Source organism: Phaenicophaeus curvirostris, chromosome 2, assembly GCF_032191515.1.
Source record: "Phaenicophaeus curvirostris isolate KB17595 chromosome 2, BPBGC_Pcur_1.0, whole genome shotgun sequence".
NCBI classification, from domain to species: Eukaryota; Metazoa; Chordata; class Aves; order Cuculiformes; family Cuculidae; genus Phaenicophaeus; species Phaenicophaeus curvirostris.
In genome coordinates, this window is record NC_091393.1 from 29221744 (window position 1) to 29237327 (window position 15584).

At 47.2% G+C, this 15584-nt stretch overlaps 1 protein-coding gene across 1 annotated transcript; it reads left to right on the plus strand.

Annotated features, from left to right (window-relative positions):
• Positions 1-9154: 9154 nt before the first annotated feature.
• On the plus strand, positions 9155-11840 carry SOX11 (SRY-box transcription factor 11). Its single transcript, XM_069850945.1, has one exon. It carries the CDS (start codon positions 9167-9169, stop codon positions 10373-10375), a length of 1209 nt encoding a protein of 402 aa, XP_069707046.1. The 5' UTR covers positions 9155-9166; the 3' UTR covers positions 10376-11840.
• Positions 11841-15584: the final 3744 nt, after the last annotated feature.

The following is a 15584-nucleotide window of genomic DNA, read 5'->3' on the forward strand; positions in this document are numbered from 1 at the left end:
ACAAATCCTATATGAGTCGTAAATAGTCTGCACCTAAGCAGATTAACTGACGCACATAGGAGTGTGAAATACTATACAGTGAAATCCGTGCACCCTAAGAGACTACCCTAGGGTACTGACAAATACTTTACAACATCAAATTACCCACATTAAGCATGCTCTGCAATTTAACCAGAGATGGTCTATAATGGGTTCAAAGTACACCACTTTTTCCTGAGAGATCGGCTAAAACACCGTGGATTTCAGTGTCTACAGGCCAGCGATATAAAAGTATAGCGTGAAAAAGCTCTGTCACTTTGAAATGTCTTAAATTTTGTAGAAGAATTCATATCGATCAAAATAAACCTGGTAAAAATAACTTTTCTTGTAACTGGCTGACTATTTAATAAAAATTCGGCTAAAATTATTCTTTTTGTGTTGAAGTCACACATTGAATTTACATAGTTCAAGTTTTCAGTATAAAACAAATAAACAGTTCTATTTAAACAAGCTCAATAAAAGCAGTTTCTGATATCAAATAACTTCAATATAATCTCTTATGGGATTTCCCTCCCTTTATTTTTTCAAGTAAAATTTTCAGACACTTTTAGTAAGAGACACATCTCTTCTAAATTGTTCTCCTGTCTGATTTGGTAAAAATGGCACTGGGGTTCAGGATTCATTATCACACTGATTTTCGTACCCAATGAGCTCAGTTTGCAAGTAAATTTCTAACTGCCAGCTGCACAAACTCAGCCCGAGTCCTGGATCCCTTCCATCTCATGCATCACCGCCAGTAATAAATATCCTGGATGTCAGAATATGCCCTTGGTGGCATCTGTGCAGCCCCAGTGCCATCCGCACACTGGCACTGGGGCTACCAGGGGCAGACATTGAGATCAACAGGCTGACACACAAGTGGCTGGGGACGTCATCTGCCAAACAGAACGTCTAGTTCTACCGTGATCTGTGGGATGGAAAGGACCCCATCTGACTCGCAGAGCCGGCTTTGAGTCTCACAACTAGGAAGACAGAAAGCATTTTGCAAGCAAGGATTCTGAGGGGGTTGCAATGAAGAGGGAACATAGAGTCATAGAATCATAGAATGGTTTGGGTTGGAAGGGACCTCAAAGACCACTCAGTTCCACCCCCACTCCCACCAGACAAGGTTGCTCCAAGCCCCATCCAACCTGGCCTTGAACCCCTCTAGGGATGGGGCAGCCACAGCTTCCCTGGGAAACTTGTTCCTATGCCTCATCACCCTCACTGTGAAGAATTTCCTCGCTATTCCAATCTAAATCTTTCCCCCTTTCAATTTAAAGCCATTCCAGAACTGGACACGATATTCCAGGTGGGGTCTCACAAGAGCATCTCAACATTATTTCTATGCTGTTTCTTAGAGCATAAAATGGTTTTGCAGTGTATATGATACCCAAAGAGTACATTTGGAATTTTAGCAAGTTACGCTCTGCTAATCAGGATGATATTATGAAAGATACATCTTGGTATCTTAAAATTCCTCCTGTACGTTGGGGCTGTGAGGAAATAGCCTAGCCATATTGTCCCAGTGGGACACCAACAGTGCCTTAGGGGAGAATGGAGAAGCAACAACAGCCTTCAGAATGCCAGTCTCAGACCCCCTGAGTCAACCCCAGTCTCGCATACAACACAAGCTGCAAGAATAATGTTGTTTGACGCTTTGTTTTTGATTTCCTGGACTGTTTCAGTTAATAACCAATGCAAATAGGTTTACAACCTATCGCTGCAGGCCGTTGTAAGAAGTCCCTCCGTGGACTGGGAGATGGAGATGTTCACCCTGGAGAAGAGAAGGCTCTGGAGAAACCTTAGAGCAGCTTCCAGGGGCTTCAGGAAAGCTGGGGAGGGATTTTTACAAGGGCATGGAATGATAGGACTAGAGGGAATGGCTTTAAACTGGAGAGGGGCAGATTTAGAATAGACATTAGGAAGAAATTCTTCACCATGAGGGTGGTGGGGCACTGGAACAGTTTTCCCAAGGAAGCTGTGTCTGCCCCATCCCTGGAGGTGTCCAAGGCCAGGATGGATGGAACTTGGGCAGCCTGGTCCAGGGCTTTAAGGCCTCTTCTATGATTCTATGATTCCATGCACACAATCTCTATGTCCTGAGGTGTCTTTGCTAGCCAAAGGTCAAACAATGTTTCTAGAGTTCCCTACGGGCAGCTAGCAGTTCAAGGGCAGTTCTCTTGCCAGATTTCTGTTATGTGACCAGGAGTGGATCTGTGCAGCTGCTGATGAGTAGCTTCTCAGCCCTGGCAGGGGATGAGCTAGGAGGAGCTGCTCCTGCTCCCACCAAGCGCTTCCCTGGGCTCCACTGGACCCCTCCAGCAGCCAAGGGCCGTGATGCCTGGAAAGATGCTGCACTCTGTGCTGTCCAGCCAGTGAACCACCCCCCGTTCTGCCCTCATCACACCTGTAGCTGGTGAATGTACTTCTGCAAAAGAAAGATTTCAGCGTAGAAACCCACAGTTACCTACACCTTTGTCTGCATTTAGTTTCAAACTGGATATAAACTGAGTTTTTCTAGTTTTTTACTATGTTAATTTCTCACCTCAAGGGATTCCCTGTTTCAGTTAAACGGATGCACTTCACCTCTCACTCTGAATTTTGAGAGTCTTGGCTCCGGGTTTCCAGATCCTTTTACTTTCAAAACAAAGGCTTTGTGGAAACCACAGTCTTGTGCAATCTCGGCTACAAGAGCTGCCATACCTTGCATATGGTAGCTGAAAAGACAGGAGTGGATGCCACCTTCCTAGCGATGACATGGAAGTTGAATTTTTCATGTGAATTGGCAGCTTAAGAGAAAAAAAACTAGGGAAGTGAAGATTCACCAAATCTTGAAAGCAGAGCCGGTGTGCCTTGTCACCATTTCATCCCACAAGAGGTAAGACCACAGCTTATTTATTCTTCATGGCTGCAAGATTCAAGGGACTCATGTTTATTCTAGGAAAGATCCCTAGGAAATGTGTCTGTGATCTAACCCTGGGTGTGATCCCTCTGTTCAGAATTCATATGTTTCCCATTAAGACTAAACTCTCTTGACAGTGTAATTCTTTCTTGCTCCATTTCAGATCCACAGCTTGTGATTGAAACCACTTCCCACACCTTGCAGAAGGTGCGTAACTCCAGTTTTCCCACACATTCCCCACCATAGAGTCATTTTGGGCTCTCCAGACAAAAATCTGCACCACAATTCAGAACAGGCACGAAATAAATAACCGAGAGAACTCTGCACTCATAGTACTACTTGTCTTAGAATTAGCATAGTAAAACTCTTGGCTTTTGGGTTTCATAGAATCTTAGAATAGTTTGGGCTGGAAGGGACCTTAAAGATCATCTAATTCCAACCCCCCTGCCATGGACAGGGACACCTCCCACCGGATCAGGCTGCCCAAGGCTCCATCCAACCTGGCCTTGAACCCCTCCAGGGATGGGGCAGCCACAGCCTCATGGTAGGTTCTTTAGATGGAGAGCAGGTACTATAAGGAGAGTGAATATCCTCCAGTTTTCCTAGAACAGTTTATTCTACAGCAAACTTCTTTTGTCCATATTTAATTCTCATTTGACCATCAAAATCAAGCAAAAACAGCATAAGGTCAGCCTCTTAAAAACGTGGCTCACTACATCTTCTCAAGCACCAGTGGAGGCAGATGCAAGTTCACAGGAGCTACATTCCTGCATGAAGCTTTTACTGCTGGCTACCTTCAGGCCTTTGGAGGCATCTCCCCAGCTTCTAGGCTTGGACACCTCAGCACTCCCACTAGCTTTATATACTCATGTTACACTGCACTCAGGACCACATCCCACCCCCCCCACCCCCCCCCAAAAAAAAAAAATAGGAGCACTAGGAAGCCCAATGTAGACACAGACTCGTGAAAGCAGCCTTCATCCAAGCTGGCAGGCATTAAGCTCTCCAGTGAATCCCGTTTTACCTGTTTTCTCCCACTTTCTGGCATAGCCCAGCCTTCTGTTGACCTAGATAATGGAAAGATGATTATGCATTTGAATTTCAAAAGGAGTAGCGGGCTGTTAGCTCTAATAGGAATATACACGCACACAGGTACAATTATTGAAATGCTTTTAGAACAGTAAATTATTTCATTTTAACAGTAATATCTACTTATTCATGTACTTGTTTTAATCAGATTTCTAAAATCCTTCAGATATTTTTTTTCTGGAGCACAGTTATGATTTATCAGTCTGTTTTCAGCTTCATTATCTTCCTAGCACTACCCTTCAAAATAAAGCAAAAACCAATCAGAACAGAACATTAACAAGCGTGAGAAAACAGTAACACTGTTTAGACTTAAAAGATCACTGAGGAAGAAATGAAACGTTGCCAAGACACTCCAGAAAATGAGATATACCAGAAAAACACAAAAATGGGATCGATGAGAGTTATGTGATGCCCATAGTATTTATATGCTTCTTCACAGGGACACACATGAAGGAAAAAGAAACAACCCATTGAGGCATCCTCAGCAAATCTGCAGATGACACCAAGCTGAGTGGAGCAGTTCTCACACCAGAAGGATGGGATGTCATCCAGAGGGACCTGGACAAGCTGGAGAAGTGGGGCTGTGAGAGCCACATGAGGCTCAACAAGGCCAAGTGCAAGGTCCTACACCTGGATCGGGGTAATTCACAGTTTCAGTACAGGATGGGGGATGATGTGATTGAGAGCAGCCCTGAGGAGGAGGACTTGGGGGTGCTGGTCGATGAGAAGCTCAACATGAGCCAGCAATATGTGCTCCCAGCCCAGAAAGCCAAACGTGTCCCAGGCTGCATCAAAAGCAGCATGGCCAGCAGGGCAAGGGAGGTGCTTCAACACATTGAAATGTGTTTCAGTTTGCAATATTACACTATTATTTCTATCTAGATTCAAAATTCACATAAAAACCTCAGAACTTCCTACAGGGTCCATTTTTTTTTTTTTTTGGTAATCTGACTACCAATATTTACAGAAAATTACTAAGAAATAGGATCAACAGAGACACTTGGTACCCTGGTATTGTTTTGGTCACAGAGTCCCAGCATCAGTGAAGCCACCTTCCCAGGAGGCAGCCAGTTATCTATGTATCTCCTGAGCCTCCCTTCCACACATTATGAGAAACACCACGAAACTCTTTCTTAAGCCCTCGCCACACAGATGGCTCCACAGGGCGCCCGATGTGAGCAAGTTCTCACTTGAGCAGTTCAGAAAATGCCAAATTCACTGCCTTCTTGGAAAGAATGCCCTGCCAACAGCTGCAGCAAAAACTCCAGCACTCCTGAAGGTATCGCACCCTTTCCTTGTGTGGCTTCTCTGGATTGTAATGTTTTACAATAGGTTGAGAACCCTGCCAGGTAAATTTTCCATTTCACCTCCTGTCTCCCAAAGGAAGGAGCAAGAAACACCTAACTACGCATCTATCTCTTATCTACTCCTTCAAACTCCTCCTGTCTCTTGACAAGTGCAACTGCCCCTTCCCTGAAGGTGTTCAAGGCCAGGCTGGATGGGGCTTTGAGCTCCCTGATCCAGTGGGAGGTGTCCCTGCCCATGGCAGGGGGTGGAACTGGATGGGCTTTAAGGTCCCTTCCAACCCAAACCATTCTATTATTCTAAGAGCTGGTAGCCCTAATGAAGCCATAAAGCTAAAAGAGGTGAGTGACTCTCTTTTTCATTCCTGTAACAGCACCAGTCACTCTGCAGCCCGATGAGATCATGGTCACATCATCCAAACAGTAATTTTGCTGCAGTCTCAGGAAAATGAGCCACTGAGCTAATAGTAGGATGATGTATCAGGGGACCTGCTGCCCCATTAGCACCAGTTCATAGGATGCGCTCTGACAGAGGAGAAGCTGTGCCAGGGCTCATCCCTCTCCCAGCTTTCTTCTCTGCATCCAGCTAGCAGCCACCACTAAACTTATTAAACTTTTGTCTTGATAGGAACTGTAAACGGCAGCCAGAAAAACACAAAGGCACCCACAGAGCAATGTCTGAATACTTTCTCAGCACACGTTTCGCAAAGTAAAATGACCACTGCTGAGGACAAGTTCTATGATGTAAACAAACATGGTATCATTTGGAATAGCTGGATCTACTACCAGCGTTCCACAATAATCACAACATTGTTGAAAGAGTGGATGCTTTCTGGAAAACAAACAAAAAATCAGCACTGTCAGACGCTTTCTGTCAATTTTCCCCTTTGCTTTGGAGAAACTGCCTTTCTCCTCTGCCCGCACAGAATCACAGAATGACCCAAGTGGGGAAGGGACCCACCAGGATCATAGAGTCCAGCTCCTGCCCCTGCACAGGACAACCCCCAAATTCACACCCTGTGTCTGAGGGTTTCATCCAAACGCTTCTGGAATAGTCAGGCTTGGTGCCTTGAGTGCTTCCCTGGGAGCTGTTCCAGTGCCCCACCACCCTCAGAGGGAAGAGCATTTCCCTAATACCCAACCTAACCTTCCCCAGCACAGCTTCCTGACATCCCCTCGGGTCGCATCATTGGTCACCAGAGAGAAGAGCACCTGCTCCTCCTTCTTCTCTTGTGAGGAAGCAGTGAATGGCTACGAGGTCCCCCCCTCAGTGTCCTCTCTCCTCCAGATTGAACAGACCCAGTGACTTCAGCCACTCCTCACACACATTCCCCTTTAGACCCTTCACCAACTCTGTGCCCTCCTCTGGACTCTCTCCAGTAGTCTGAGATCCTTTTTACACTGCAGGGCCCAACACTGCACAGAATACTTGAGGTGGAGCCACCTCAGTATGGAGCAGAGTGGCAATGGGGAGCTTGATGCATCCCAGGACACGGTTGCCCTCTTGGCTGCCAGAGCACTGCTGGCTCATGGTCAGCTGGCTATCAACCAGAACCCCCAGATCCCTTTCTGTAGGGCTGCTTCTCCAGCCTCTGGCTCTCTGGTCTGTATGGACATCCAGGCTTGCTGTGACCCAGGGAAATGCCTCTATGTGGGAATGGTAACCCCTCATTATTTGGCTAACCTTCTGCAGGCAGCCTAAGCCTTCTGCCGGGAACAGGGTCCCTTCTCCCCTGCCCGAGCTGACCCAGTCCTACTAGAAATGAACCATAGAATAACAGAATTGCTTGGTCAAAAAAGGCCTTCTAGATCATTGACTCCCACCATAACCATCCACTACTACACCAGATCCCTAAGCATTTCATCTACCTGTCTTTTAAACCTTTCCAGGGATGGGGACTCCACCACCTCCCTGGGCAGCCTCTGCCAGGGCCTGAGAGCCCTTTCAGTGAAGAAATTTTTCCTAATGTCCAATCTGAACCTGCCCTGGTGCAACTCAAGGCCATTCCTTCTAGTCCTATCCCCTGTCACTTGGACGAAAAGACCAACACCCACCTTGCTACCACCACTTTTCAGGCTGGTGTAGACAGTGATAAGGTCTCCCCCCAGCCTCCTTTTCTCCAGGCTTAAAACCCCCAGTTCCCTCAGCTGCTCCTTGTGAGACTTGTTCCCCAGCCCCTTCACCAGCTCTGTTGCCCTTTTCTGAACCTCAACATTTTTCTTATAGTGAGGGCCCAAAACTGAACCCAAGATTTGAGGTGCAGCCTCACCAATGCTGGGTCCAGAGGCAAAATCACTTCCCTGGACCTGCTGGCCACGCTGCTTTTGACACAGGCTGAGATGCCATTGGCCTTTTTGACCACCTGGGCCACTTTTAGCTCATGTTCAACTGCTGTCAACCAACACCCCCAGGTCTTTCTCTGCCAGGCAGCTTTCAAAGAATCATAGATTGGTTTGGGTTGGAAGGGACCTTAAGGATCATCCAGTTCCACCCCCTGCCACAGGTAGGGACACCTCCCCCTGGATCAGGTGCCCAAGCCCCATCCAACCTGGCCTTGAACCCCTCCAGGGATGGGGCAGCCACAGCTTCTTTGGGAAACCTGGACCAGGGCCTCCCCACCATCAGCACGAAGAATTTCTTCCTAAAGTTTAATGTAAATATTTCTTCTCTCCAATGTAAAGTCTCCTCATCCTATCGCTCCATGCCCTAGTAAAGGTCCCTCCACAGTTTTCTTGTAGCCCCTTTCAGCACTGGAAGCTGCTTGAAGGCCTCCCCGGAGCCTTCTCCAGGCTGAACAAGCCCAACTCTCTCAGCCTGTCCTCCTATGGGAGATGCTCCAGCCCTCACATCCTCTCTGTGGCCTCCGTTCAAGCAGCTCCACGTCCCTTTTACGCTGGAGATTCCAGGGCTCCAGGTGGGGGTCTCAGAGCGGAACAGAGGGACAGAACCCCCTCCCTCCCACCCCGCTGGCCGCGCTGCTTTGGCTGCAGCACATGGATGTCGTTTCCGCGCTATGGATGTTCGCGTGGAGCCCCTCACCCCCCCAGCTCCTCCTCCGCAGGGCCGCTCCCCCTCCCCATCCCCCCCACCCCCATCCCCGCCAGGCAGGACCGGCGGGCAGGGCGCGGGGACCGGCCGCTCCGCGTTGCGCCAGCGCCCCCTGCCGGCCCCGCCCGAGGCTGCGCGGGGCTGCGCGACCCTCCGCGTTGCAGAGGAGCCACCGCTACCCACCCCCCCCGCCTCAACCACGCGGCGCGGGGATGAGCGAGCGAGCCAGACCCGCACCCCAAACCCCCCGACCCGCACCGCCGCGGCGGGGCGGCTTATAAAGGCGGTGGGCGTGGCCTGGATGGAGAGGGGGCGTGGCCCCGCGCAGCGATTGGCCGCCGCGCCGTACCTTATAAGGCGACGGGGGGGCGTGTCCGACTCGGTAGGCGTGGCCAGGCGCTGGGCGCTTATAAAGGCGGTGAGCGGGGCTTGCAGGGAGGGGGCGTGGCCTCGCGGGCGCGGCCTGCGCGGAGGGGGGCGTGCCCCCGCGCCGCGATTGGCCGACGGGCGGCGCGGGCGGGGCGGGGCTTTATAAAGGGGGAGGGGGCGTGGCTTGCGCGGAGGGGCGCGGCGATTGGCCGTCGCGCGCGGTGACGTCACGGGCCGGGAGCGCTGATATAAGCGGGCGGGCGGGGAAGGGCCGGCAGGTTTCTCTGTGGCGGCCGGAGGGGCCGGGCGAGCGGGGCGCGAAGCCGGGGCCGCTGCGAGCCCAGCCCGGGGCTTGCGGGCGCCTGCCCCGCGTGGAGCCGAGCCCGGGGCCGGCGCTGGGGCGCGGCGGGGGAGGGGGGGAAGAGCCCAGCGATGGTGCAGCAAGCGGAGAGCGCGGAGGCGGAGAGCAACCTGCCCCGGGAGGCGATGGACACCGAGGAGGGCGAGTTCATGGCTTGCAGCCCCGTGGCGCTGGACGAGAGCGACCCGGACTGGTGCAAAACGGCGTCCGGGCACATCAAGCGGCCGATGAACGCGTTCATGGTGTGGTCTAAGATCGAGCGGAGGAAAATCATGGAGCAGTCGCCGGACATGCACAACGCGGAGATCTCCAAGCGCCTGGGCAAGCGGTGGAAAATGCTGAAGGACAGCGAGAAGATCCCGTTCATCCGCGAGGCGGAGCGGCTGCGGCTCAAGCACATGGCCGACTACCCCGACTACAAGTACCGGCCGAGGAAAAAGCCCAAAATGGACCCCTCGGCCAAGCCCAACGCCAGCCAAAGCCCCGAGAAGAGCGCGCCCGCCGGCAGCAAGAGCTCCAAGAGCTCCGGCAAGAAGTGCGGGAAGCCCAAAGCGTCCCCCGCCTCGTCGCCCCCCAAGGCGGGGGCCAAGGCCGCCCCGCACGGCGACTACGCGGCCGACGACTTCGCCTTCGGCGGCCTCAAGGCGGGCGGCAAGGCGGTCAAGTGCGTCTTCGTGGACGACGAGGACGACGACGACGAGGACGACGACGAGCTGCAGCTGCGGATCAAGCAGGAGGCGGCGGACGACGAGGAGGACGAGGAGGAGCCCGGCGCGCCGGCGCTGCGGCGCTACAACGTGGCCAAGGTCCCCGCCAGCCCCACCTTGAGCTCGGCGGCCGAGTCCCCCGAGGGGGCGAGCCTCTACGAGGAGGTGCGGGGCGGCGGCCGCCTCTACTACAGCTTCAAGAACATCACCAAGCAGCAGGGCTCTTCCCCGCCGCCGCCGCAGCCCCCGCAGCCCCCGCAGCCGCCGGCGGGGCTGTCGCCGGCCTCGTCCCGCTCCATCTCCACCTCGTCGGCCGGCAGCGAGGAGCAGGACGACCTGCTCTTCGACCTGAGCCTCAACTTCTCGCAGCACGGCCACCCGGCCGCCGAGCTCGGCGCCGCGGCCGCCGGCAACCTCTCCCTCTCGCTGGTGGACAAGGACCTGGACTCCTTCAGCGAGGGCAGCCTGGGCTCCCACTTCGAGTTCCCCGACTACTGCACCCCGGAGCTGAGCGAGATGATCGCGGGGGACTGGCTGGAGGCCAATTTCTCCGACCTGGTGTTCACGTACTGAGCCGCGCCCGGCCGGGATGATGCTCGTGATGATGAGGAGGAGGAGGAGGATGATGCTCGCGAGGACCAGCGGCGGCTGAAAGGCTTGTTTCCGTTCTTAACAAACACACACAAAAAAAAAAAAGAAGAATCCGAAGTTAGTTCCGAGCCCGGGAGTTGTGATTTTAATTTTTTTTTGTTTCGATTCCTTTTTTTTTTATTATTATTTTTTATATATATAATTGCATTTGGTGATCACAACAACAGCAAAGGCAAATGGGACTGGGGGAAAAAAAAAAAGATACAGAAGGCGCTGTTTGAAGCTTGATTGAAGTCTGGAAGATGGTCTGCAGAGAAGTCTTTTGGCAGCACAACTGTTACTCAAGGGGGTTTGTGGATTTTTTTTTTTCTTTCCCGTGAGAGATCTTAAAGAACTGATTTTTTTTATTATTATTATTATTATTTCTTTTATTTTTTTTTTTTTTTCCGAAAAGGGACCATTGCAACTTTTTTTGGAGGGAGAAAACTGATGTCTTCTATGCATCCGATTCTTAACAAAGCTGCAGGGAGCTTGAAAAAATGCAGACTGTACAAACGCTTACAAATAACTGAACTGACTTACGATCAGAGTTTACTTTTCAGATCAAATTGTTTATGGTTTTACAAATGTGATTTCTACTTGCCAACTTTTTTTTTTTTGTAACTTGTTCCCTTATACCTCCTTGATTGAATACCAGACAGCCTAGACCTCAGTACAAAAAGGTATTGAAACATTTTTGATACATAACAGACCTCAGTCTTTTTTAAAAATTAATATATTTTCAGGCGTATTTTTGTACAGTGAAAAGGGAACATTCTTGCTGTGTTTTTTCAGTAAGACTTTTCAGGCACTTCTTCCCTTTTATTTTTCTTTTTTTTTTTCTCTGTTTTTAGCATGCAAGTTTGTTGGTACGTTACGTCCTGGTTTTAAAAGGATTAAAATTTTAAAAAAAAAAAAATAATCCTTGCATCTAAAGGCCTTGTGGTTTTAAAAAAAAAAAAAAAGAGAAACAAACACTTTTTTTGTACAGCTATAGTTCAGATTTGTTCAATATTTGTAGGTAAAGATTTATTGAAAATGGTGATATAGACCTCAGAGCTGTTATCTTAGTTTAAAAGATTGTATATGTACTGTACTATAGTAGGACTTTATGTATCTCATACGCTGTGATATGTGGATGGGGCCCCAGATGGAAGGTATGAAACTGGATTCTCGATTTTAGCAAAAAGAAAAAAAAAAAAAAGAAAAAGAAAAAAGGCACATAGTTAAAGCTAAGTTTCTCATGTTGTGCAATATAATCTAAAGTACAGACCATCCGCGTCTCTTGTAGCAAACGATGGCAAAAAGCAGACTTGTGCACTGTCAACATCATAGCCTGGGTTTTTCGGTTTTTTTTTTTTTTTTTTTAAATGCTGAAAGTCTGTATCTTGACAATTTTAATAATAAATCAGCTGGAACTGATAGAAACTCGTATCGCTGGTAGTGTCTGTGGCAGGGCTGGGGCTGGGGGGAGGAGAGCAGGCAGGGATGCTTCAATGCTTGGTTTTTATCCCCTCCTCGTCGCGTTTTCGCCTCTGCTGCCTCCCCCGTGGCCGAGGGGGATGCTCCCCTCCTCTCCTCTCCCCGCTGCTCCTTTTTCCTCCCTCGCTCCCTGTTTTTTTTCCTCCTCCTTTCTTTGCTCGAGGCGGAGATGCTCGGAGCAGCCGTGCTGCATCCCCTCCGCCCTCGGGCAGCGCCGGGACCCGGGGAGGAAGGGGTTACGAGCTTCTGCGGAGCAGGCTTTGGCAGTGTGCTTTTCTCTTTTTTTTTTTTTTTCTTTTTTTTTCCTTTTTTTTTTTTTTTTTTTTTTTAGGAGCCATCAGGTTTCAGTTGCTTACTCTGAAATAGCTGCTGATGGCAATAACCAGACTCAGAAGGTGGAAGTTTGTTTCTCAAGAAGTTTACTTTTTATCCAATAGATACTGATAAGTTCCTTTTTTTTATTATTTTTTATTTTTTCCTACTAATTAATATTCCAGCTGTTTACAGGGACAATTCACTGTGCTGGTATTTTGGTGGCAACCACTGCTACAGGCTTTCAGTCTTGCTGAAATGAAAATCCTGCATACACATTTGTAAGGCATAATAAAACATAACATTAAAAAAAACCTGCATGCATGTTATGTTTAATCAAAGACAACTCTTAGTGGTGAGATTTTTTACTTTAGGTTAGTTAAACTGGTAGTAAAATGATTAATATAATCTGATCTCTTTCTAATAATAATAATAATAATAAAACACTCATGATTCTAAATAAAAGTTGTTTGGCCTAAATCTTTGCTATCAGAAAGGAGATATAGCATATCTGGGAACTCAAATTTGTCTTGCATTGTGATAATTCTTTATGAGAAACTGTGTTTTAAAACAAAACTTAATTACAATATACAAAATATCCTTGGCAATGGATAGTCCTCAATAAAACAGAGTTTCTTGAATTTTCAGTTTTTGGTCTCAAATGATTAGTGTGTTCTCCATGTAATAACTTAGAAATCAGATTGAAAACAAATGACATTTATCTCTTCTAAGGCAAAAGAGTGAAAGAAAATAGATGCGCTGAGGTGCTCTAGCCTAGCCATTCACTATCCTGCTATCGGAAATCCCTTCTCGGGCTAGGGTGATGGAGTAAGTTGATCAGGTTCTAAGTCTTAAAACTGAGCCAAAATTCTCTTAGCAATTCTTCAAGCTATCACGAGAGTACAGGGACTCCTTCCCGGTCCCTTTCTTCTGATATGCATCCTTGTTTTATTATTAAAGTGATAATAGGCAGTGTCATTAAACATTTGTGCTTTACAGATGTTCAATGGGTTATGAGCGGTTACGGTCAAATAGAGCCTGTGTTTAGTTTGCATTGTAATAAGGTCTGTGTCTCAGCCTATGAAAGTTTTGACTTGCGTATATTTTTGGAGGATGTTTTTAAAAGTACCATTTAAAATATTAATCGAGGATAACTGATTCAAAGGATCCAAGTCTAGAGCAATCGGGCATATTTTAAAAGAGCAACAGGTCTGCTTTAATCAGAGAATGTAATAACCACTTGCAAGTATATCTTTTCTTTCTTCTAGATGGGAATTATACGATACTATATCAGAGGAGTATTTTGAGTGAAGGTGTATGGTGCAGGGAGACAATTTTTTGTCCAAACAATTGAGTTGCTTTTCTTTCAGAGTTTATCGTTGCGTATTGCTCAAGGAAAAATGAGGTAGTGTTCTGTTTAAGCCACTACACTGTCAGGGCTGAATTTTGATGCTGTTGAATGCCTGAGCTCCTGCTGATCTCAGTGAGAATAGAAAACAATCTTCTAATGCTGAAAAATAGCATCTGCTAAGCCACTCGTGGTATTTTTGCTTTTGTCATACCTAACGTTCATACCTTCTGTTTTCTTTTTCCTTTCATTTTTTAGCGTACAAAGGAATCCTTGTTGACCTGCTAGAGCAGTCCTGGTCCAGGTTTAGTATCTCCCGTGGCCTTTTTTTTTCCCCTCATTCATTGCATTTGTCTCTGTACAATCCTACTCTAGGTTTAATAGGACTCAGTGACAGGAGGGAGAAAAATGAGCTTTTTTCATATGGAAAGACAGTTTACTTTGTAACGCTGAGGATGTCAACTCAATGTGAAGCCTAATCAGAAGTGACGATTTTTTTTTTTTAAATTTAAAATGAACATTTTTGTAAACTAACCGTTTTCCCCCGTTTGTTTTTATTACGCTTTTCCTTTTAAAAGAACCACAAGTAAGAATTATTTTCCTTCTTTAAGTGCAGTCTTGTACAGACGTGATAGACTCATTCCTAGCATCCTTTAAGTGCTTGGTGCTCTTCAGGCATTTGCTGAAGCTTCAAGTCGATGGAACGTGATTTGCGCCAGCGCAGTCTGATCCTTCGCTCCTGCCTGGGTGAGGAAAGGGCAGCTCTGGTTCCACCGAGTTAAAAACTGGTGTGGGGTCAAAGTCAGGGCCATATAATTTGTAGGTGCTTGATATTCAAAGCTTCCTTAAGTTCCTTTTTGCATCCTCACAACTGTTGCCTAGAAAGGCCTTAAACCTGCACTGTTTCAAAATAAAAATTCTCATTCAGCTCAATGGGAGTTTTTGCCTCAAGGGCTGCTGACAGGGTAGGTGTCTTAGTTCTCCTAACCTTCATTTGTAAGCATGGCCAGGAAAACAAAAAACAAACAACAAAAACTTAATATGATGAGTTGCCTTACATTCCCCCGACTACCCAGCTGTATTTCTTCGATTCGTTTCCTTTCCCCTCACCCACATCAAAGGCTGTGATTGTTTTTGTTTTGTCTTAATTTTTTTGCACACTACCTATACCAATTAACTGCCTAATTAGTTTTATCTTCTCTACATGGATGCAGTGAATTTGTAAGAGAATTTCACAAGCAAGTAGTTTTTTAGTGAGTTTAAAGTAAATAGAGTTTTAAAGACCTATTTTTATATTCAATATAAAGCACAAATGTGCAGAAAGTGTAGAATGACTTACAAAAAGGGAAACAAAAGTTCGTAATATTTCATGTATAAAAGTAATACCTTCTTTGGGTTGAGATTCTCTTAGGAAACCCAGTACTTATGCCAGTGCAAAGATAGGAATATTTTAAAAACTCTTAGAAAATTGTGATTGACAGCAGTTTCAAAGGAATGACTTCTGTAGATACGAGGAAACCCCTAAAGCAATACGGATAAGAAGGGGTGAATGGTTTTCAATGATGAACAACAACCTGGAAGTGTGAGAATGGAGGTTTCAATCCTTATTAATTAATCAAATTTCTTCTTTTGTGGTCAGCTACAACATCTGGGTTTTCTGCGAAGTGCGATCTTGCAGGATGAAAAAGGGCGAAGGCGCCAAACTTCTAAAGACTCGGGAACTCTCAGAAGCAGGTTCGATTTAGAATTCTACCTTAGCGGTTAGGGCTTTAGATTTTGGCGATTCCCACTTCCGAGAAAATCGAGATGCCTCTTTACCACTTGAAGGAATTTGATCAAATAATAATGGTTAATCCAGGAACTCCCATTGTCACCATTTGTTTTCGTTTCCATCGTCCTGCTTATCTCCAAAACCAACTTGCCTCAACTCCTGGCGAAGCCGGGAAGAAGAGTTATATGCCATTGTTAGTTCATTTACAATTTGTATCTGGTTTTGCTCTTGTACATATG